We start from the raw sequence: 24274 nt of genomic DNA, 5'->3' as shown, positions 1-24274 counted from the left end.
TGCGGGGGCTCTCCATGGGCCGCAGCCTCCTCCAGGCCACCTCCACCTGCTCCAGCGGGGGCTCCTCCACGGGCTGCAGCGTGGAGATCTGCTCCGTGTGGGACCCGTGGGCTGCAGGGGGACAGCCTGCTCCACCAGGCCGCAGGGGAACTTCTGACCTTGGTGTCTGCTTGGCTGTTTTTCTCGCATTTTCTCACTCCTCTCTCCCAGTTGTTCTTGGGCAGCACTTTCTCCCTTTCTCACAATGACGCATCCAGCGCCGTTCACTGGCTTGGCTCTGGCCAGCAGCAGGTCCTTTTTGGAGCTGGCTGGAACTGGCTCCGATCTGATGTGGCAGCTGCTGGGCTCTGCTCATGGCGGACGCCCCTGCAGCCCCCTACAAACCTTGCCACATAAACCCAACGTAAGAGCTCACAAACTTTGCCAGACATACAATGAATTCTTCATATTTGACTGGTTAAAAAAAAAAAAAAAAAAAAGTAATGTAAGGCGCATGTCAAATATCATCATGCAGAATCGTAGTATTTCTTTCCCACTAAAAATGTGCAGCAAAATAAATTATTTTCTTCAAATATAGTCATAATGTTTCAGCAAGTTTAAATTTGTTAGTATTCCAGGTTGGCTGACAACTCCAGAATGCTCCCAACTCTAGAAGAGATCAGTTTTGACATCCTATGAAAATGTGGCCCATAAAGGTGGTGTCAGAGTATACTCAGAGCTATCTTGCTGGGTCTGTGTGGTGGGTGAATGCTTCGTTTCATTCTGTGACGCAGTTTAGATTCTCTAAATTTTCACCTATCCAAACTGCAAGTTGAATTGTTGTCTTTTCCGACTAATAGAATCTGTTACGTACTTTTGAACCTACTAATGTGTTCCTATGCAGAACAGTGGTTGATTAAGCTTTTGTTGAAAAAAAAAGCAACTCAAAAGTAGTAACCAAAATTATTGTTTGATTTTATTTTGCTGAAAGGAGTTAGACAACAATCTCTCTTGAATTGGAGAGAATTTTATTTTTTTTAAATAAGATTGTATTTCAGAATTCTTCATCCTTCCTTTCTTCACATAAACTTACTGACATCAATTTCAAAAATATTGTTCTCGTAACTATTTGACGATTTCCCATTGTGTGGGTTATCTTTTTGTTGTTGTTTTTATTTGTTTTAAGGAGCTTTGAATTTACACAGCTGATGCAGTTCTCACATTCCTTTCAGGCTTATTGTCATCATACCTCTCTCTGTTCAATATTACCAACGCCGGCCCACTTATCACAATCCCATTTGAATCAAAGGCAACTTGCTTCTTGTTGGTGAAAGCTTTGAAGCTTCCCCCTTGGGAACATGGGTCTTCCTCGCTGGGCAGCCCCAGAGACCCCTGTGATGTCGCCAAGCAGCGACTGTGACTGCCCGTGACCTCAGTGCTTTTCAGCAGCTGTAGGCTCTGTCCCCGTGCCTTTTGTCCAGGAGCTCCTGCGGGTGCACACGCGAGGCGTGACAGCTCCTGCAGGACCGTGGCTCTTGCTTCGAGCTGTGGCTTTTGGAGAGCAGCGGCTCTGCGCGCAGAGCAAAGGCAGCCTCTTGCAGCGCTCCTCTCCACGCTGACAGCTGCAGGGTGCTGCGTGTGGGTCCCACACGGCGGCTGTCCCAGGAGGGGGCCAAGGTCTTTGGCAGCGCTGAAGATTCCTGGAGAGTTTCTCCACCGTCCCTGAGCGCCTCTGTCAGGTACCTCAGTTCACCCCAGTCATACAGGGCCTCAGGGAGAGAGCACGTGGAGATCAGGGGTCGTGGACACCCCGGCTCTTCCCCAGAGCCCCAGAGCTGACGGGGGAAGGCAGGGCTGGAGGGTAGCCCCTGAGGCTGGCTGTCCCACAGGACTGCTGCTGCTTCTCAAGCCACAGGGAGCCCCTTTGGGAGGCCCTTTCCTACCCTCTCCCTCAGCTGAGGCTCCCTTTCTTTTTCCCCTCCTAGCACCAGACAAGGTCGACACGTGGCAAAGATGTCGGGGCAGGACATGGCAGCGGGTGCCCAGAAAGCTATGGAGGAGTGCGCCTTAGGCGTGACTGCCGGCACCAGCCAGCAGCAGCAGGCCAGGCCGTTGGAGACAGCAGAAGACCTCCTGTGTCCCATCTGCATGAATGACATCGAGAACGCAGCCTACGTGGCCTTCTGCTTGCACCGCTTCTGCTTGGACTGCATCCAGCAGTGGGCCGAGAGGAAAGCCACGTGCCCCATCTGCAGGCGGCCCTTCCACCGGCTCCTGCACTCAGTGCGAGCGGACGATGACTTCCAGGAATACGTCGTCGTCTCTCTCACCCGTCGCCGCAGGGACGTGGCCAGAGAGAGGGACCGGAGCAGGTCCCCGCACCGGCAGTCCAGCCCACACAACTCGGCCGCTGACCACAGCCCTTCAGCACCCGGAAGGAGGCCTGTGGGACGTGACCCAGCATCCGGGGAAGATGCCATTCGGGGGCCCTCCAACACCAGCTCCCAGCAGGCTCCCACATCCAGCACTTCTGGGGAGCCAACCCGGCTGAGTACAGGGCAGCACCCGGCCGGCCCTACGGCCGCACCTCGCGCCAGCTTCAGAACAGTGCTGCGGCGAGCTCTGCGGCTTGACTTCTGTCGCCTCCAATAAACATCTGGGTGACATTCAGGGGAGTGTTTTTTAAACTAACAGAACAACCCACACTAGGGAATGGTTTCCGCCACTGACTCAGCAGGGGAGGAAATTTCCGGGTCTGAGTGCTGACTTGGTGTAGCATAAATGCCACAACAGAGCACGTCTCCATGCTGCTCTCCCAGACTCCTCCTTCCCAGCACCGGCCCAGTGGTGCACAAGCCCTCTGACCCCACAGGTTGGTGGCAGGTCCTCAAGACCTGCACACAGCTCAGCTGCCATAAACACGGCCATGCCGACAGCCCCATCCCTGGGGATGGCTCTTCTCTTTAGGGGAATCACTGTCTGTTTTGGAAAAGCCATTGCAGGGGAGTGAGGCCCTTTGTTGACCTACACGCCTCTGCTCGGTCTCTGTGGGCAGAGGAAAGCTCTGGACCCCCAGCCTTCTGGGAGTCCTGCAGCAATCCAGCAGCAGACTTGCAGAACTGCAGATGTGTTGTGGTGGTTTTACACAGCTGGGCATCTGAGCTCCACCACAACTGCTTGCTCCCTCCCGCTCCTCAAAGGGAAAGCGGGAGAAAATACAATGAAAAGGGCTCAGTGGTTGACATAAGGACAGGGAGATCCCTCAACAATTATTGTCACAGGCAAAACAGACTCAGCATAGGGATATTAATACAATTGATTGCCTATTACTAACAAGCTAGAGAAGTGAGAAACAAAGGAAAGAAGCCAAAAAAACCTTCCCCCCATCCGTCCTCTTCCACCTTCTCCTCCTAAACAGTGCAGGGGAATGGGGAACGGGGGCTGCGGTCAGTCCCTAACACTTCATCTCCGCCGCTCCTTCACGGTCCCTCTCTGCCCCTGCTCCCCGTGGGGTCCCTCCCACGGGATGCCGTCCTTCCCAAACTGAGCCTGCGGGGGCTGCCCACAAGCAGCAGCTCTTCAAGCACTGCTCCCACACGGCTCCGTACCACGGGGTCCATCCATCCCCCAGGAGCAAACTGCTCCAGCACGGGGCCCCCACGGGTGGGCGGCAGCTCCCCCCAACCCCCTGCTCCTGCGTGGGCTCCTCTCCACGGGCTGCAGCTCCGGCCCAGGGCCTGCTCCTGCGGGGGCTCTCCATGGGCCGCAGCCTCCTCCAGGCCACCTCCACCTGCTCCAGCGGGGGCTCCTCCACGGGCTGCAGCGTGGAGATCTGCTCCGTGTGGGACCCGTGGGCTGCAGGGGGACAGCCTGCTCCACCAGGGGCCTCTCCACAGGCCGCAGGGGAACTGCTGCTGCCTGCCTGGAGCACCTCCTGCCCTCCTGCTGCACTGACCCAGGGGGTCTGCAGGGCTGGTTCTCACTCCTTCCTCTGCCAGCTGCTGTTGTCCAGCAGTTTTTTTTATTTCCCCCTCACCCTGCTTTCTTCAGCCTGCTCTCCCATAGACACAACCAGCATCGCTCACCGGCTTGGCTCTGGCCAGCAGGTCTTTTTGGTGCCGGCTCTGATCTGACTTGGGGTAGCAGCTGGGCTCTCTGCTCACAGAGACCACCTTTGTATTCCCCTTGCTATCAAAACCTTGCCCCATAAACCCAAAATACAATTTCATGCAGAATTATTCTCCACTGTATGATTTTTATGGCTGAGCAAATAAAGCTAACAGAGTAAATGTCTCTGCAGCCTACGCAATTGGCTAACGTGCCTGTGCCCTCTCCCTCCACTGGTCATTTCTGATAGTCTGTGTAAGAGTATATTAATGTAGGGGAAATATGTACAAGACATGAGTTTTAGGGAAGTAAACTGAAACCACGTACAGATGGTTTTTTTTTATTATTATTATTCACTTTACGTCCATCCTTTATGCTTAAGCATCCTTTATGCTTAACCTTATGAGCATTGATGCTTCTTTCCTGCTCTGTCTTTCACAGTCTGTATGTACTCTGTCTTTCCTCCCATACTTCATCTCATGCTTCTTTAGTGGCTTCTTTGAATTTCCCTGCTGAATGAGATGTGCATTCTGCTCTTTCTCCAGAAAAGCCTCTTCATTGAAGACCATGGAAGTTCAGGAGATTATATATATATATATATATACACCCTGGCAGCAGGAGGAAGAGACAGTATGGCAGCACTGAAATTTGTATACCACCCCCACCCCCATTTTAGAATGAGAAAGTCTGGGGCTATGAGGGCAGCTTCTCATCCACCACTAAGTTCCCATGGTGGCTTCTTCATTGGGTAAAGAGTTGGAGGAAGACCAGTAAGGCTTCTGTGTTTGCAAGCGTGCTACCCATCAAGGGGGGCTGCTTTTCATTAGGTTTGAAGGCTGCCTCAAATGGAAATGAGACTGAATTTGCAAGTGGGAAAGGGCATGAAAAGTTTATCTCTTCAATGTAAGAGAGCTCATAAAGCTGATAATAAAAATAAAATTAAAAAAAGAGAAACTGCTCGTGAGGAAATTGGTTCTGTGGAAGAGGTTTCCATAAACTTTTCTGTAAGGGAGAAAAAACTATGAAATGTACATGATTCTTCTGTTGTTAAGGGCTGCACTGTCACTGGAACTTGGTGATTAAAGTTAGCTGCTAGAGACCTTGTAGCTTTTCAAATCTTGGCAAGTTTTATACTTCCTGGAATAGCATTAAACGTGGTAAGTACGGGTATGTGACCGGTAACTCCATTGTCTCCGACAATTAAATTATAAATAATATAATTTAACTTACTACATTGGGAATCATTTTTGATCATTTTGTAAATCACTTTTTTGGAACTGTCAATGTCACTTTCTAATACTTGGGGAGAAATTTAACTTGTATGTTGGAAAATTATTCAGGTTGCAACACCATTATTTTGTAGTAGATCTGCTTACTATCTTCAGAGAGGAAGGTAACTATTCAGATTAGTCTTGTTTTGTTGGGATAACAAGCAATTAGCTGAAATCTGATCAAGTTTTCCAAAGTATAAGCTTATGGTCCTGACTTAGAGCCCAGGGACCTTGCAAGACTTTTCCCCAGGCAGGGTGACAGGGAGTTACATAGAGCGTAACACCAGGGTAAGAGCTGTTAAGAGCTGCTGGAAGGAAAATGTGTGTTGATGGAGCATGTAACTCTCTCTTATTCCACAACCTGCTTTTGGAAGGGGAATGTTAACTGGGAAAAGGAAGCTGATACTGAGGCTCTGAAAGAACTCCCACATCAGGTGATGCATATAGCAAGAAAAGTTGGAGTTCTAAATGTAATGGAATTGCAAAATATTTAATACAAGTGAGGTAAAAGCCAGCATGTTCTTGTGATGCTTGCTTTCTTCTACAAGACACGATCCCTCAATTTTGACTTGCTGTGCTCTTATTTCTGAGAGCAAAATTTACCAATAAGCCAGTGATCCAGCAATCCTCAGAGCCTTATTGTATTTCCTCTACCAGACAGTAAAAATAAAACACCAATTCGAGAGTAGAGATGAGCATTTTATTTTACTCAGCTTATCTTTCATAAGTGAAACTGCACAGTTTCCACTTCTGCACAAGCTTAATTAAAACTCACTGTAAAGCTTTTTGGTTTTCAGTATGAAAGCTGTTTAATAATTGTTAAATGAAGCATTAACATTAGAATAGCAGCAGGAGTATTTATTCATCCTGCTGAGACACAGAAGGCTGCAGCTAGCCTTGCAAATCAAAATTTTGTGCCTGATCCCAGCCTCTGGAAACACTTAGTGTATTCCCAGTTAGCAGCATAGATATAGAACACAGCTTGACAAACTATCTGCAGTCAACAGCTTGAGCCAACTGGCTTCTACATTCGTTTATTAGCTAAAGAGTGTAAACTCAGGGGTCACTGTGGCCTAGTGGTTAAGGCTGCCAAAACGATATTAGGTAGTCACCTGCAGATCTGCAGAGGATTTGAGATGGCTGCGTAAATGCTTTCAGCATATATGTCAGCTGATACATAAAAAGCACCTCTATGAGGAAGTAAGTTGGAACAGGCCAGCTAAAAATCAATGGAGCTATGGTAATTTACACCAGATAAACACAGGCATTGGCTCTGCCCTGTGTTCTTCACCGAGACATAAAGTGCACACTCACGGTAACTGTCCTTGCCTCAGCCCAATGAACCAAGGCACAAAGCTCTTCTGCCGCATCTAAGTTGAGGAAAAAAACAACTCTGTCCTAAGTGGCAGTAGACTACAGAGGTGCAACGGAACAGTGCTATTTCACAAACACTAGTTGCACCTGAACAGCCCAATTTGCAGGTCAGCTCACAATCTGCCTCTGAGGGCTTGTAGAAAGAGCTTCCCATTGGGAGTCTGAGCATGAGGGTAAAAAAATAGGATGGCAACACCCTCTTCCACCTACTTGTCAGAGATGGTTTTTGTGTGCAGCATGAATGCCTGACAGAAACGCTCTCCCAAGGAACAGAAAAGAGAGAAACCACCTCAAAGTACAGTTTCCCTAACAACTCCAATAAGACTGTGAGGCCGCTCGTGCTCTGCTCTCTGGATCCTCCTCTCAGCTGACTGACCTTCACCTGCTGTGAAAGTACTCAGGTCACCACAGCTCTCCAGGTGCAGCAATCCAGGACGCTGCCTGAAAGGGAGCACGTGGGCCTGCAGTGACATGGCTTGCTGGGCAGGCGCCATCACCTTTGAAAAGAAAAAACGTAAATCAGGTTTGTTTTCAGGCTGTTGTTCCATTAAGATGGTTTCTTACCCAACTAGGAAGAAATTGTAGTGTTGCCTGTTTTCAAGAAAAAAAAAATATATATATATATATCTGAGAGTAAAACTGGTATTTGTACAAGAGAGATAGGAAAAGTCCCACTGAGAAAAGGCATGCGTTGTCATTCCTCAGCTGGTTTTTTTTTTTGTGTTTTTTTTTTGTTGTTGTTGTGAAAGCTGCACAAGAATTAGCTCACCCCACACTATGGCACATCAGGTAGAGTTTAATAGGAATCTAAGTGTTACTTCCTGCTGAAGCCACTGGACTGTAACAAGCTCTAGGCCAGTATGAAAAATAAAATTCTCCTAAATAAAATACTTTTCAGCTCTCTTGTGTCAAATCTGTTGAGGCTTCTGTTGCCTGTAGGCTGCAGTGGGAAAATCTCACTGTATTTCCAGAGCCTAAATTAAAATTTTTGGAGTGTTTTGCATGACAATTCAAACCAAAACCAGTTATCACAGCAAATCACTCATGCTGTGCTTGAATCAACTCTTTTTTCCAACTGCTGTATAAGCTGCCGAAACATTTGTTTGATGACATCTGCAATGTCTGAAATGGCTGAATATTCATTCCACTGATGTAAGCATATCTTTTCTACTTTTTTTCATTTAGTACTAAGTCTTATATTTATTCAGGCCTTATTATGGCAACAAATCACAAAAAGTTGCTGCCAGTGGGTTTACATCAAAATTTTCTTGACGTCCTCCATTCGTGCCAGTTGCTTCTTTTCCCTCTCACCTGCCACCTTCACTATAAAACATTGCCATGTCATTTACTATTCATGATTCTACTACAAAAGACCATCGCCTTCAGCTTTAAAAAATACTGTGTTCAGCCTTCTGACCTGCCTTGCTCTTCAACCACAAGGCCAGAGACATCACACATGCACAGCCTCACCACTTCTCATACATTCCCAATATGAAGCTAAAATACCACAGAATTTAAATTGCATTCAAAAATTTTGACACACAAAGCAGAGTTGCAAGTGTAAACCTAGACTCCCAAACCAAGGCCAGCTTATACATAACAAAAGTACCTGCTCAAGGAAGGTGGCACTGGTGATAGCTTCAGCCATATGTTCCTCATCTGATTTTAAAACAGACTTGATGTTTTCCACCAATTCATGTATGTCAGGTGTCATGCTGCAGGAGGACTGCTCAAGGAACCGTGCCACGAGCATCTTAGTGTCTATGTAAGACTTGTAGTCTATCAAAGATCGGGGTCTTGATCTCAAAGGTCTTGCTCTCAAGCTCTTCCGCAATGTGACAGTGTCAACTTGTGGTTTCATTTCAGTCTGAGTTGCAGCCTCACAGCTGAGCACTGGGCCTGAAGACAAAGATCAACAGAGCAAACAATGTACTTGCTTCACAGTACTTTTCAACAAGTGTCTCGTGAGATTTCAATACTGATTCAGTGACGATGCAGTGCATGGTTTAACCAACAGTTTAACAGTCTGGCACGGCCAGAATGGCATGCAAGGTTCACCCTGCATTGAATTTACATTACAGAAAATGCTTGTAAAACAGAGTACATAGCTATGGCTGAGTGCATATCACACATCAAAGGGCTTGGAGGAACATTTCTGTGAATGTTATTTGCCATTTTCTATACATCAGTTACCTTCTCTTCTGCTTCTGCTCTGATTGGTGAGAGCTGGAATGAGCTTTCAGTATTAATGTTAAGATACAAAGCAGGCTGAACACAGTTTGCGGAGTTTTATGATCCTTCCTGAACTTTTTGTAACTCTCAGTTATCACCAGCCAAAAGGTCTGTTTACAAAATAACTGAAAATAATTGCTTCTCAAGCTGGAAGCTAGTAATACCACAAACTGGAAGTTTACTTCAAAAAGCATTCAAAATGACATTGCAAGGACTAAGCAAAGGTCAGCAGGGCATCGACTCCACTGCCTTTAGCCCAAATAAAAATCCACTGCCTCTGGTCTAACAATCACTAACTTTTGTCGCTGTTAAAAAGAGGACACCTACGGGTTGTTCAAGCAGCTCTTTAACAATGGCATTATGCCAAGTACAACAATACCAGGAGGAGATCCAAGGCTTTCCAGCAAGAAGCAGCACAAACTAACTTGAAGCAGCTTCCGCTGCTACAGCAGCTGACTTCCCTTTAGGCAGCAGTTGTGTATTTAGCTTTCAGCTCCAATGCTGAGCAGGCCTAACCAATTACACACGGAGCCTGAAGAGCCCAGACACTTCTGGCTGATGGATTCCCTCCACCCCAGAAACGCTCTGCTCTGCTTTCCCGGCTCTGAATAGGCTCTGTGTCATTCAACTATTGCTTCAGCAGCAGATTCTCTGGGGTGCTCCAGTGGAAGTTGATAGGCAGAAAAGAGAAAACAGATGATGCAGTGGAGACATGAACACATTCCACAAAACAGTAAGCATAATCCAGCGTTCAAAACAAACATTTATGGCTAACACGCCCCCCCCCCCACCTCTGTTCTGTGAGTGACAATATGTATTAGCAGCTATTACAGGGTTCCAACAGCCTGTAATGAAAACCACAAGACTATTGACTAGTGGGTTTTTGAGACTGTTGACAGAATGAAGGGCTGTGCAGCTACACTAGCAGTTTTCCCACAGTGACTGCATTGGATCACTGACACCACAGTATCTGCAACAGACTGCATCAGCTCTCTGCTCTGGGTTTATTTATTTATTGTGCTACGAGGAAGGAGAAAAGGGGGAGGGAGGAGAGTACATTTAGAAGCTAATACCAAATACCCAAGCTAATTTTGCTGTTAATTGCACAATGACATTGCCTCTGCAAGCTTTTAGATGCTACTGTGCGAGTACACTAAGCAATCCTGTGTGTTATCTCCTCCTCTTCCACCATTCTCCCCTCTCCCTGAAGTAGGGACGCCTGCTGCTGCAGACCCTGTTCTTAGAGGTGAAAGCCTACAGAGACAGCGAGACTAAGGCATTACACAGAGGGGATGTGACAAAGCACAGACTGTTTGCTGTAACCTAGGTACTCTGCTGGGAGGCAGTAGCTGACGTTTGCAGGTATTGGGTTCAGGGTACTGACCCCCTCTGACAAACAGAATCACAGAATGGTTTGGGTTGAAGGGACCTTACAGATCATCTTGTTCCAGCCCCCTGCCATGGGCCCGAACGTTCCCTTAAGGGTTCATTAACTAAGCATGGACAGAGAAAATTAAGTCACCTTGGGGCAACTGGCAGTGCAGCACAGGGTCACTCTTGGAGCGCCTCTGCAAGGGGTTGAAGGCTCTCTTGTACGCTCCTTCTGCAGGCATGGGGCTCGCAGCTGAAGGTGAAAGGCTCACTCTGCTGGAAGACTTAGGAATTTCATCACCTGCGTAACCAGGAATAGTAAAGGAGAAGTCGTTAGAATAAAGCAGATCTGCAGGCATCATTATTTCAGGTTATTACCTTTTTTTTTTTTTTTTGAGTAATGATTGGACACAAAGGCTTAGAGGTGCTTGTATGTGTGCACATGCCTACACTCACCAGAAATACTCATCTAAAGCCTGCTTAATTTTTTACAGAAACCTGTTCAGCCTTATACAACTGGAGCAGCAGCAAATACAGCTTTGCCTAACAGAAACCTCATCTTGAACTACCTGTTCAGAGAATAAGGTAGCTTCTCAGAGAGAAAACTAAACCTCTTAGAGCTTGAAATGCTTCTGCATACAAGCAGCAGTACCAAGATACAACAGCATCTGGCCACAGAAGTCAGTCACTGTTTGCAATTATGTGGCTCACGAATCAGTCACCAGTCCCTACATAGGAATTAAAGACCTTGTTTCATAAGATTCTTTGTTAAAATAAAGACTTCCCTGAATTCTTGTTACCTGTATCATCTTTCCAGTTAACCAACATTCCTCCCTTTGCTGAAGGTGGGATTATGTGGTGTCACTCCTGCAAAGTGAATAGGACTGGATGAAGATACGCGTTTTGCAGCTCACCTGGTTCTGTGCCTCCATCTGATGGCACCTGGCATTTTACAAGGAAACAATTTTCTTGCTCACACAAAAGCCAAAACCAAAATGAACACAGATAGCGTCTTATTCAGAACATGGAAAATGTTCATGCTATTACCCTACCAGAAAACTGCCAGTGGCTGAAGCCGTCAAGAAAATTAAGTCTTGGATGATGTGTACTTGTTAAAGATAACACCTTATCTCCCACACAAATACAACCTAGAATCTTCTGAAAAGAAGAAGCCGTGGCAGAGCCTATATAAAGCAGACACCATCCTGACAAGTCAGGAAATAGGACCTAGCAACAGCGCATGGCAGACCAAGAACCAGGCAGGATTAAATCCATCACCAATAAAAACACTAACTCTAGTGGAGCTCTGCTACCAGTCAGTTCTTCAGGTACAGTGGTGCTCGTATTCTGGTGAAGTTTTTTTTTTTAAAAAAATACTAATCAGAAGAATAACCTGATTTCATGATCTTATGATAATTCTTAATAATGTTACAGGTCTTAGAGCCTGTAAGTGGCTTAGAGGTTAAGGTGTGAGTGGTGTAAAGCTGGTGCATACTGGAAATGCATCAACCCAGTACGTGATGACACAGGGCAGCTGCCAAGCATCCCCAGGCACCAGTAGGTTGTCTTCATACTACATTTGGCGTGGAAAATACTATTCTGCTGGATAAGAAGGCTTCTGAAGCCAGTAAAACCATTTCAGCTGGCACAAAGAATGTCTCAGGTCCTCCTGCAGCCAGCAGCTAGGTTTCAGGTAGCTAGCAGGCAGCCTTCGCTTCCACTGGGAGCTACGCCTTGTCCTCCAGTCCTGATGATGCCAAGGGAATCACGGCGTTGAACACAAAATGCCCTGGCACAACAGACCACCAGCATGAACCATAAGTTCAGCACTTATTTATAGATTGTTACTCGACATCAGCTGAGACTGCTGGTGGAGTTACTCTGCCCCACGTGTAACACGCCTGCCTCCTCACTGTGTGTCCCTGCCCTGGTGCCTTACCCCCAGCAGGCAGCCAAGCCCCACACAGCCACCCCCTCTAACCCCCCCAGAGCCAGCAGGCTGGGGACAGGCAAGAGGAGAGGAAGGAACATCACCAGGGCAGCTGACCTAAACCAACCAAAGGGATACTCCATACGATGTGGTGTCACACTCAGCAATAAAAGGTGGAAAAAGGAAGAAGAGGGGAGGGGTGGGCTCTCGTTGTGAAAACGTCTGTCCTCCCAAACAACGGCTACGTGTTGAGGCCCTGCTTCAAGGACGTGGTCATGCACTGCTCGTTGCTGGGAAGTAGAGAGTAATTTCTTTCCTCTGCACTTCCACGCAGCCTATGCTTGTGTTTTGTTTTGTTTTTTTCCCCATTCCCCCTTTTCCCTTCAGTTAAATACTTTAATTAATAATAATTTTCCCTTAATAATTACTTTTCCTTTAATTAAATTATCCTTATCTCAACTCATGAGTTGTTTCTCTCCCTTTCTTCTTTCCCTCCTTTTCTGAGGATGGGAAGTGGGAGAGCGGTTGTGGTGGAGTTGAGCTGCCTAGCAAGGTAAAACCACCACACTGACACTGCTCAGCACGTGTCATCAGCACTGTTTTGGACACAAATCCAAAGCACAGCACCATTCAGGATGCTATAAAGAAAATTAACTCCATTCCAGCCAGACCAAGTACACCTCCACAAAAATAAATAAACGGAGAGATACTGCTCAGTGTATTTTCTTTTCTTAAATTCACTGCCCCTAGAAAGCCTTGGCATCTAGAAGAAACAATGTTAATTTTCTTTACCAAAGTACTCTCTTCTTGCATATGAACATAATAGCCAAGCTGAGAGGTAAAATTCACTTTGCAGGCCAATTAATAAAAATAGGATGGATAAACAAGCTAAAAAGATGGGGAGGAGAGTACAATTTACCACGTGTGATCCAGTCTCCTTGCTTAAAAGGAAGTTTTTAAATACAAACAATGCCTCAAACAATGCCTTATCATGCGTTTTGGGTTTTTGGGTGTTTTTTGTTTGTTTGTTTTTTTGGAAACTTTCCCGACTCTGTTGCCTCTCTATAGTTTCCTTTTCCTGTTTTCTGTTCTCAGAACTTTAAGCAGCCACCATGCAGTCTCACATCTGATATCAGTTTGTATTTAAGGTGTGCGGAGAATGCAACAGCAGCTTTATCTACCACAAGGCCTTGAAAACTAAGCTTTGTGTTGCCACTCCTCTGAATTTCTTTCTGGCCATCACAACTGATGAGATACCAGAAGCATGCAGGTGTTGGTTTTCAGCAGTTTCAGGCAGACCGCTGGAGTGTAAGGGAATTTTGAAAGAATTGTTATTTGATTAAAGCACAGATCTGTGGGGAAAAAACAAACAAACAAAACCCCTATTTATTCTCCTGTCATCACTTAGTAGGGACAATTTCAACTGTTTAACTTCACAAACCAAGGAGGAGTCAGAGTCATTTAAGAAATTTGGGATGTTGTTTGTTTTTTTTTTCATTTTATGTTTGTTTGTTTTTTAGTGTTTTTTTTAGGTGTCTTTACTCTCCATATTCTTGTGTTGTAATCACTGTGCGGATAAGCACACAACCATCTGTTGAACAACAGAAAATTTGTGCAGCAATAGCAAGTTAAAATGAAAAGCAGAAAGGATTTTCACCAGGGCTATACTGGAAAAGCTGCCTGTTGCTTACCTGGGAGCCAACAATATTTTAACTGCAATTGTACAGCACAGCAAATGGAAAAGCTAGGTTGAAAACAGCCTGGAACAATTTCCATGGTTTTCTGAAACAATGCTGAAGAAAGTCTGATGTAACCTCTACTTGTCGTGTAGCCACATCCTGTACCAGTATGCAGAAACTCATTAGCAATTCTTCCAGTGCAAGCTCAATAATGGAGGAAGTCCCACATTTAGCTCAACACATTATTTTTTTTGTTTTACTCTTTTCACCAGCAATAAATTGTCAAACAGGCACCATTGTCTGTACAAAGACATGGAGACACTGGAGCTGGAGATCATTTCTTACAATGTATGGATGCAGAGTCAGCAACTTAACTTGTAGATTGCTGAGAAGGGAATATATCTTTCTTTCTGGATCTTAACAGTGAACAACATTTTTTTTTTTTGTATTTTAAAGGTTAATCTCTGTTCCTGCTGCCCAAGACAATTGTAATTCTGCATCTGTGGCTTGAAATACGGTGGGTGGCTTTCAAAGAAATATTAATGCTGCTGCAATATTAAGCCATTTGGATTGGGAAGAACTGCTGTACAGCAAATTCTAAAATGTTCTTTTTACCTTGAGAGGCCTGCCTGCCACTTGTTTCCACTGAATCAGCAACAACTTCCACCACACCTACTTGCAGTGCAGCTTCCTGGAATAAAACAGAGAAGTTGAAAATCAGAAACCATCACCATTTTTTCCAATGTTTTCCAAGAGCTACAACATCCATCTTAGAAAGTGAGCAGTTAAGTACATGGTGACTATGCTATAGGGGTTTAATTCCATTGCAAAACCAAGAGTGGTGTATTTCTAAAATTAATTTTCAACATCCACTTCAGACTATTTCATCCTCCCAAGTGTTTTTTGGGGGGAAGCATCTGTCTTGTGAAAACAGCAGTGACAAGGGATCAGTGCACATGGTAAAAGTCCCCATGTTGTCCAACATGGGAAGACTACAGGTAGAGAAGGGAAGCAAAGCAGGGAGGCAGCATGACAGCCCTCTAGGACAACTACTGTGCTCCACTGTGTATTCTGCTCCTTCTCCCATCCTCAAGTAGTTTTCTCCCATAACACCCAACTGGGAAGAAGTTGTTAAGCTCTAAAGGTGAGTTGCAGATCTTACCCTTACAGCAGACAGACATATTTCACTTTGAGACCGCTATGGATCGTACCTGCTCGGAGCTGATCTGGCTCACCACAGCTTCGTATGGAGGAGGTGGATCCAGGGGACAGAACACTTCAACTCCTTTAATCCTCGCTCCGTAAATGTGTGGCAGTGGAATCACATCAGAGCCGAGCATCCTGCAACACAGGACACCACGCAGCGCCTTCAGCACAGTGTCCCACTGGCAGGAGGACACAGCCAGACACAGCTCCGCTGGTCTCCCTGCGCCAGCTCCGATCTGGGGATCTCAGCCACGGCTCACAAACTCGACACGAGCTGCCAGGTCTCCCAAGAGCAAAGAGGACACTGCTCCTGAGGAGGTGCCTCTCCTGTGCAGCCACCAGAGCTTCAGGCCTCCTCGGGCAGTACCGCACCCAGGAACCCGCTGCAGCTGCACAGAGGCTCAGGTTTACCTCGCAGAGACTCAAATACGGGTGGGCGTTGAAAACACGATAACCCAGCTCCGATTTTTATGAACTATTAAATTCCTAATTATAACTGAAATTCAAGATACTTCTGATCTCACGTTTCATGTTTAGTTAGATACGGCTGCGCAGAAAAACACTAGAGGCTGTGATGATGCTCGCCTACGGATATTACAGCCGATCCGTGTCTGAGGCACATATACCCCATAGATAACCTTGCTTCTCAATTTACTATAAAGAAGCCTCAAATACAGCTGAAATGCTGAAGATGTTTTCCTGCATTATCTTCCTCTCAGGTGGCAGAAAGGGAAGAAATCAGAACAGTGTCTGAAGAAACTCTTTTAGGCAAATGTTGCTTTTGGCAATGAGTTTTTACCTTACCTCATTTAACACTGGGGCAGGGTGGTGATGGACTGCCCAGGGAAACTTCCCTATACAACCTTCAAGTCTTTGACCCAGGTCAGCTAAGTTTTTCTCTGCTTTTCCTTACATTTTAAGCTACTGATTTGGCAGTGAGCAGGCACCTCATGCAACCACAAGTTTTGCTCTCCAGATCCATTTCAGGCTTCTAGCTACCAGGGCTGGATGTAGACTATCTACAGAGACACACTGCACAAGAGCAAGACCTTCCCTGCAGAGCTTAGGATTTCTCTGGACAGTGTCTAGAGGGAACAAAGATGGCTGTGAAAGAATATTTTTTTTTCATGCCAGGATCTGAAAGTGCAGAGGGAATGGAACTGTCTACAAAAGGTTGCTAAAACAGGAAAGGAATAAAACTTGCCAAAACAAAAAACAAAACTTTTTGTCAATTGGTCATTACTTTTTTAATTTAAAAAACAGAAAATATTTCAGCCTATTTCATCTGTCCCTATAAGCTCCAAAATCATTTTCAAGTACAATCGAAATTGATGTTCAATTGATATTAATTCTTCACATTTTTTTTTTAAGTGTTCCACATATGTGCTGAGCTTACAGCCACTGCACACCCCAGAATCATACAACTCTTGAACCTTAGTTTGACTTCATTTTTAAATATGCTTGATCTGGTCTACCCAGCTCAGTCACACTGAAAATTAATGCTGCATACAAGAATTGTATCACGTTACATCTTATTAGAGACTATGAAACTAGAAAAGCATTCCCCTAAGTGCTAGGGCATAAAGCATATAACACTTTAATGAAAGAACGTGCGTGTTTGTCATTCTGTTCTTTATCTCTTAATGTCCACTCTCTCTTTTTACACAAGGGGAGAAATTCATGCATTAGTCCTGCAAGCTGCAGTGGACAACAGCGGGCAATGTTCCTCTAACCTCTTCTCTAGGCAGGTGCTCTCTCTCCAAAGTTGACCCCTGCCACTATCTATCTTTTCCAGCAATCTCAACACAGACTTCACTCAGGATATCAGAAGGCTGTTACTGCATGGGTAAAAAGCAATTACAGATTACATACTCCACATACTTTTACAGAGATTGTAAGGGTCTAGGTGCAGATGAGCAGCAAACAGCGAGTGGCCTTCTTAATGACAACATGGGGAGGTAGGGAACAGTAACGAAGGCTTTCTCTGGGCAGCCACGGGCTATGCAGAGCGCTCTAGGCATGGGGAAGGCAGGTGCCCGCCAGCACACCGACGGGGAAGGGCTCATCCTCGCCCATCTCCCACCCTCATGCCTGCTCTGAGAGGCGGCTCAGAGCTCCAGGCTCACAGCATGGCTCATTAGTAGGGGTGTGCTGAGCTGCTAAGGAACAAGTGGCACGTGGGGCCAGTCTGAGACACGTATCAAACTGGGAGTAACCTGAGCAAACAGATCTGCGTTTTGGTAAATGCCTCTTATTCCCAAATCGTAAATACTTTCAACCAGACTAAGGTATATTTCTGGATCCCAGGTAACTGTTTTGCTGCCCTAAATGGATTCCCTCTTCCTAATCTGGAAGATTATTATATTTCAATTCCTAATCTGGAAGCTCAGCTGTACGTCCTACTGCTGCGCCAGTCCTGAAAAGTAACTGCTCTTCCCTTCTCTGTAAAACAACAAGGTGAGAGGTAGGAGTTGAGCAGACATCTGCAATGCTAGTTTGTCACTGAGCAGGACAAACACTGAAGGTTTCCTATGAATAAAGGAACATTTCCGATGAGCAAAGGAACAGACCACCAATCTAGCTTTGCTGGCAGTGCCTCCAGCTCTGCAACTCAAAGGGTGGCAGAGAAGGGAAGCAGGATCCTAACACACCCCTAGCATGCATTTCAAAGCCTGCAATGCTTGCTTTCTCATCTGGACATGTCTGTCTGGGAACAGCCCTGGGTGCAGTTGGCAGAGGGTGCCTCTCGACCCTGGACAAGCTCCGCAGCCGCCCTCTCTCCTCAGAAGAGGCCCTCAGCTCAGAAGGCAGGTGACGGGCACGGGGCGCGGAGGCCGGGGGAGAAGAGGCCCCCGTCACACCTCAGCCCGGGGTGAGTCAGTTTCCCTGTCTGCCAGGAAGGGAAATGAAGGCTGCCTGCTGCTTTCACTTCTGCCCTCAGCACCTTTAAACGAGCAGGCAGACTTTGGAAAGACGTCGCCTTCGCTTAGATGTTATTATCAGCAAGTTTCAGCCCAGCAATGGGCGAGGCAGCCACCCTACACTAGGCTGCAGAAGCCTCAAACACTGCCCAGCAGCCCCTGCTGTGCTGAAAATAGACAAAGAGAAACACTGCTGCCGGGAAGGAGATAGCCATCTAGACTGACATGCCAGACAAAGAACGACAGCCCCGCTGGAAAGCAGGGGAACTGTGACAAGCACATTTCAATAAATACCTCATCTGCCAAAGAGATCACTGCGCACGCCGCTCTGTTTTCACACCGCTCTGTTTTCCTAATGAGCATGTTAGATGCTGGAACCGAGACTTGCATAGCAATGTTTTTTAGTAAAGGCTGGAGTTTTAGATGGCTTTCTCATTCCAAATCTATTCCTGTACCATTTTACTTTTGCAGCCCCACAACAGGAACTGTAATTACCTCAGCAAGGACCACAGGGTCACGCGCAGTGTTCCTGACGAAACATGGAAATAAACAAAAGAGTCGTGCACACAGCAAAAAGCAGGAGTTTTAAAGAAGAGTTAGATCATTCAAACTGCTTGGGCTTCGTGGTATTTTTACCTATAAGCACTGACTGTTCACAGCAGAGTAATGCAGCCCCACCAGAATCATAAGCTAATAAACAAAGCTAACCTGCTACCTACTGTGAAGAGTGTGTAACTACCTGGAAAATGATGGGTAACAAACCCCAGATAGAAATAATCCCCACCACCACCAAATTTACATTTTAATTTTTCATAAGACTACTTATAACACAGAAGGCAGCCTTCTGCAACAGAAAATTTTTCTGCACCTTTTCTGTCACTCACAAGAAGATTAATACAGCTATTATTTTATCATCCTCCAAATCCTTCTTCCCTTATCTTTGTAGTACTGAATCTCCCTGCTCAAAAAAAAGCAGGGAAAAAAAAAGAGAGCGATTACAATGACTTGTGACTATCCCGTTTGTACTCTGATATGTTAACTCATCCCTCCCTCCTTGCTCCCACTCCAACGCCATCACATGGCTACAGATGAAGAAAAGCCCAGCAACAGCAACAGGGACAGATCCTGCCCGATTGCTCACACTGTGAAGGGTTTTCCCAGGTATGGAGATAAGGGCAGTGATTACATGGCGTATGGGCACAATAAAAATATACTCTTTGAGCAGCCCTGTCTGCCAAAGAGAAAGGACTGAATTATTCTGGCAATGGGGGCCTCTGGGTAAGGAGTCTCTCTCTCACACAAATTGTGCCTGGCTTTCAGTCACTGGTGTGCTCTTGACAGCATCGTACAAGTTTTCAGTCATGTCAAATTGCAGCATTTCTCTTACCCAGAAACAGTTCCTACACAATTTGAAGTGAAAACTACAAAATTATAGTCCTCCATTCCACTGTATTTACACTGCCTCCTAACTCATCAGTTTTTCACCTTTAAAAAAAAAAAGCCACCAACATTTTTAAACAAGTAACAGAGAAAATAGTCTTAAACAAATGAAGATTACATAGGTTTCCAAAGACGCTAACAGAAAGGAAGAGAGTCTGGGGATTTACCTGCGACTCATTCGTGGAGTATACGAATAAAACGTTGCAAAATACGAAGGAGGTGGCACAGGCGGGACGAAATCTTCAGGATCTGAAATGTGACCTTGTTCTTCAATTTCTTCTGCAGAAATCTGAGATTCATCCTAATCAAATGCAACTTCCGTTAACAAAGCTTCCAACTGCAATCTAACGTTACTGAACCATGTAATCTAATAATACTGTTAGTACCACCGTTTATATTAGGCAGTGCCTTGCACTCACGTACTATGCAGGATCTTCTTGTTGCAAATATCTGTAAGTAACGCAGAGCAGCTGCTACCAAGCAAACTGTGGTGGTGAGAGCATTCAGGGCACAAAGAGCAAAGAGAACTTTCTGAAGAACATGAAGATTATGGAAATTAAAAGATTAAATCAAGGTATTTGTAAATGTCAAAAAAAATAAATCAAAAACAAACACAGAAAACACAAAGATGACAATGACAATTACTTCTTAAAAATGTATGTGATGCAGTCTTCGGGATAGGTAATCTCCGAGACTGGAAGAATTTGCAAAAGCTTGTTTTGCCCTATTATGTGTCTTTGACAGAGAGATCCAGGAGGGTTTAACACTGCTCAGATGTGATTTATAGGCCATCTATTCTTCCAAGAATTTTAACCTTTCTCTTAGCTTTTCTGTGAAAAACCTGAATCTGAGATAGTTAAAGCACTTTTTTATTTGGAGATGATGCTGTCTTGAAGTTCTATTTTAGCTTTTTTGGAAGCTAAGAAGGGCTGAGTATACCAAGAGAGATGACAAACAGAGGCCTCTAATTATAAACTTAAATTTACATCATCCTTACCCATGCAGTCTTGTCTGAACTGAACTGTAGCTGTGGTTGTATAAACCACAGAAATGATGAAAAACACATGCCAGATCAGCAATGCACTGGTCAAGACTCAAAGACGAGCAAAAAATCTTCTGTGTAGAAGACCAGAAGATAACAGAATTTTTCATAGTAAAAACATTACTTCAGTATTGCGTTTCTACCCAAGTATGGACATTATCCAAGCAGTCATTTTAGGCAGCAAGTGCAGGGTACCTTAAGAAGGAGGTGAACAGCACTGCATGACTTCACTGGGTAGAGCTTCAGTGCATTCTCTTTTTCTGTGCATTTAGTGGGATGAAATTCTTCACAACAGAAACAAATCTTGTTTTCACCCACATCCACCTTTAAAAACAAAAAGCACACTTTTAAATTTATTACCTGTTTTACACAACGTTTTCAGTTGCATAATACAGAGCCTGTGTTAAACTGTATCTCAGACAGTGCAGACTGGAATACAGGCTTCTAAAATGAAATTCGTACAGTTCAGTATGTACAATTCACCTATCACAGAGCTGTATTACACATACCTCTTATTTGAAAGAGCATTACTAATAAGCTCAAGACATTTAAATACAACTTAAATCTAATCAAAGCTGCAGTGATTACTGAACAATTTTAGTATCCAAGCTCCTGCAATACCTAGCAGCCTAGAAGCTCTTGACCAATACATAAGCCACATTCTTTGATTCATGGGTATATATATTCTGCATCTCTGTGGGACAGAATAGTATCCACAACTGTAACTTCAACCCGATCAAACCAGTAACAGTTAAACCTGTACAGCACTGTTTGCAACTTTTGGAGTAATGTCGTTATCTTGGTTTTCAAGTAGAAATTCAACATTGGTGTGCCTTGAGATAATTGTTTTATTAGCTGTCAAATTCTCTAGAGTCACTGCGTCAAAGGTTTTCCACTTACACAAGTCAGTTCATGGAGTAATTAATGATTTTCGGAACATCTTTTCACTGTACCCTATGTTTCCAGCCACAGAATGCTCCAAAAGTCCTGAAATGTTTAACCACCTTGTCTTGAAGAACACTAACAGTTCTCCACGCTGCTTCAGTAGGTTGATATTGATTAAGTGCTTGTAATCTTGGACTCTCACTGCACTGGGCTGACTGGCATGTTAAGGAACCAACAATAGCTTTCTGTGAAGCAGCAAGTGTATCAAAATAAATAGTCAAAAATCTTTCCATTAACCCTTAAGATTTCCTCTGGCCCTTATACATGATCGTCTTTATTACTAAGTGATCCTGTATCTTTCTATTTAAATTACTGCACTGTTTCTCATTCAAAAATTCTTCTGCTTCTTATGACACCCATTTGACAAAAATCCTTTGCAATCCGTCCTTTCCTGTGCAGATAGCTTTTTCCTGCAGTAGAAGTGTTCTGAGAACACAGAATGGTTTATCTACCTTATTTTTTTTTCTCATGGCTCTTTCTGTAAGTAACAAACATATGTTGTTCTGAACAGGTATAGCAAAACTGTATAAACTCTCACCCACTATATTGACTGGGCTTTTTCAGTTAGCTCATCAGTACCTAGTCATGCTTTTACCAATGATTTATCTTTGTCAGATGACTATAAAAATCCTTTCTGCTAATTCTTAAGTGACTGTTATATTAAAATTCGTGAACAATGCTGGCAAGAGGAATTTTCTAAATATGTGTTTGGAATTATCTTGCACACAATCAGCTGTGTCTTCAGATGCTGAAGACAGAGCCCAGCTATCAATAAAATCAAACAAAACCATTTCTGGGCCAATTATGCTTTCTTAAAACCCTCACAACATACTCTTTTGGGGTCTTTACCCTAGAGAGATTAACAGTTTATGAAGACTCCAACCCCACCCCAAAAGCAAATGTTTATAAACACAGATAACAAAAACACTGTTGTGGATTTCAGTGAGTGTGTTCACAATTTGAATTGAGTCTAGGCTTGAAAGAGCAAGCTTTTTTTTTTGTTTATTTGTTTTTTTACCCCCAACACACTGTAGCTGTATTTTTACCACCTGACATGCATTACTTGCACCTCAACATTAGCACATTTTGTGAGCCCAATTTGAGAGATGATGCTACGAAGAAATGTGTAAATCTCTACGTCTGCTCACCAGATCACATCTAGGAACGCTGGACACAAACTGAGCACCTTGACATCCTAGTATAAATCCAGCCAGGTTCAGCAGCACACAGATGACGGACAGCAGAACAAATAGGTTAACCTGAAACAGGAAAGACAACAGCAGATGGAACAGGATCACAAAACTGATACAAGAAACCTATGGCAATGCAAATCCCATTCCCAAACTCAAGACTCTTTCCTTCTGGGCAATTTCCAAAACTCCCTGGGACTTCACTGAAGTGCCCCTGGGTGTCTAATCTTAAATAAGATCAATCTTAAAGCAGATTATTACTTTGAACACATTTACTGTCTCTCTCTCTCAGCTTATCCTGCACTAACTGTGCAGTAATAAAATGCATGCAACTACTGAAAAGCACAGGTAGCTAAAGATTTTCCGGAGCCCTCAAAAAAGTTCTATTTCTGATCCAATCAATTTTTAAAAGCACTTTTCTACCCAGACTGTTTTCCAAAAGGTCCTCAAAATTGTCCAACTGCCACGTAACCAGCACCCCACTGAACTAGGGCAAGGCATGCAGAAAAGTGCAAAGCATCTTAAAAAGTTTGCAAAACTTCTGAAATCCACAGTAGAGTAGAATCATATCGTGTCATAGAATCGTATCATGAAATGGTTTGGGTTGGAAGGGACCTCAAAGATCATCTGGTTCCAACCCCCCTGCCGTGGGCAGGGACACCACCCACTAGATCAGGTTGCTCAAAGCCCCATCCAACCCAGTCTTGAACACCTCCAGGGATGGGGCATCCACAGCTTCTCTGGGCAGCCTGTGCCAGGGCCTCGCCACCCTCTGAGTGAAGAATTTTCTCCTAACATCTAATCTAAATTTTCCGCTTTTAGTTTTAAACCATTCCCCCTTGCCCTGTCATTACCTGCCCATACAAAAAGCTGCTCTCCACCTTTTTCGTATGCTCCCTTTAAGTACTGAAAATCTGCAATAAGTTCACCCTAGAGGCTTCTCTTTTCCAGGCTGAACATCCCCAGCTCTCTCAGCCTTTTTTCATAGGAGAGGTGCTCCAGCCCTCTGATCAACTTCATGGCCCTCCTCTGGACCCACTCTAACAGCCCCATGTCCTTCTTCTGCTGGGGGCCCAGACCTGGACGCAGCACTCCAGGTGGGGCCTCACAAGGGCAGAGCAGAGGGGCACAATCACCTCCCTCCCCTGCTGCCCACCCCTCTGCTGATGCAGCCCAGGACACAGTTGGCCTGCTGGGCTGCAAGCACACACTGCTGGCTCGTGTCGAGCTTTTTGTCCACCAGAACCCCCAGGTCCTTCTCTGCAGGGCTGCTCTCAGTGAGTTCTTCTCCCAGTCTGCAATCTGTGCTTACATGAGACTCTGTTGATATGGATTTTAAACATATGCAAGAACTTCTCCTGTCCCAATTCAAACATGCAAATATTTTTCCGTACTTCTTGAGAGAGACAAGGAAGTTCTTACTATAGGTGAGAAGAATACTTCAAAGGTAAATAAAAATAACAGATTCACACCCCAACACATTTACATTTTAAGCACTCAGTCCTACAAAGCAAGCATCAGGTCTTTTATGTCCAGAAGAGTCCTTGTTAATAATGATCTGCTCACTCAGATTCCTTTGTATTAGGA

General features: G+C 44.8%; 1 protein-coding gene across 2 annotated transcripts in view; it reads right to left on the bottom strand.

Moving 5' to 3' along the window:
* Positions 1–6043: 6043 nt before the first annotated feature.
* ENTREP1 (endosomal transmembrane epsin interactor 1) overlaps positions 6044–24274 on the bottom strand; it is a 30571-nt gene continuing 12340 nt past the window's right edge. Inside the window, exons 3-11 of one of the 2 annotated variants that reach the window (XM_080574839.1) lie at positions 22646–22756; positions 20748–20876; positions 19934–20041; positions 19678–19811; positions 15155–15284; positions 14559–14634; positions 10486–10635; positions 8341–8630; positions 6044–7228 (exon numbers count right to left, since the gene is read on the bottom strand). In XM_080574839.1, coding sequence (XP_080430965.1) covers positions 7022–7228; positions 8341–8630; positions 10486–10635; positions 14559–14634; positions 15155–15284; positions 19678–19811; positions 19934–20041; positions 20748–20876; positions 22646–22756 — 1335 coding nt within the window. In that variant the 3' untranslated portion in view covers positions 6044–7021. The remainder of the gene's footprint in view (positions 7229–8340; positions 8631–10485; positions 10636–14558; positions 14635–15154; positions 15285–19677; positions 19812–19933; positions 20042–20747; positions 20877–22645; positions 22757–24274) is intronic. The other variant, XM_080574840.1, reaches the window with a different exon arrangement.

Source organism: Anser brachyrhynchus, assembly GCF_964034855.1.
Source record: "Anser brachyrhynchus genome assembly, chromosome: Z".
Lineage (NCBI taxonomy): Eukaryota > Metazoa > Chordata > Aves > Anseriformes > Anatidae > Anser > Anser brachyrhynchus.
This window is presented reverse-complemented; position numbering and strand designations above follow the sequence as displayed.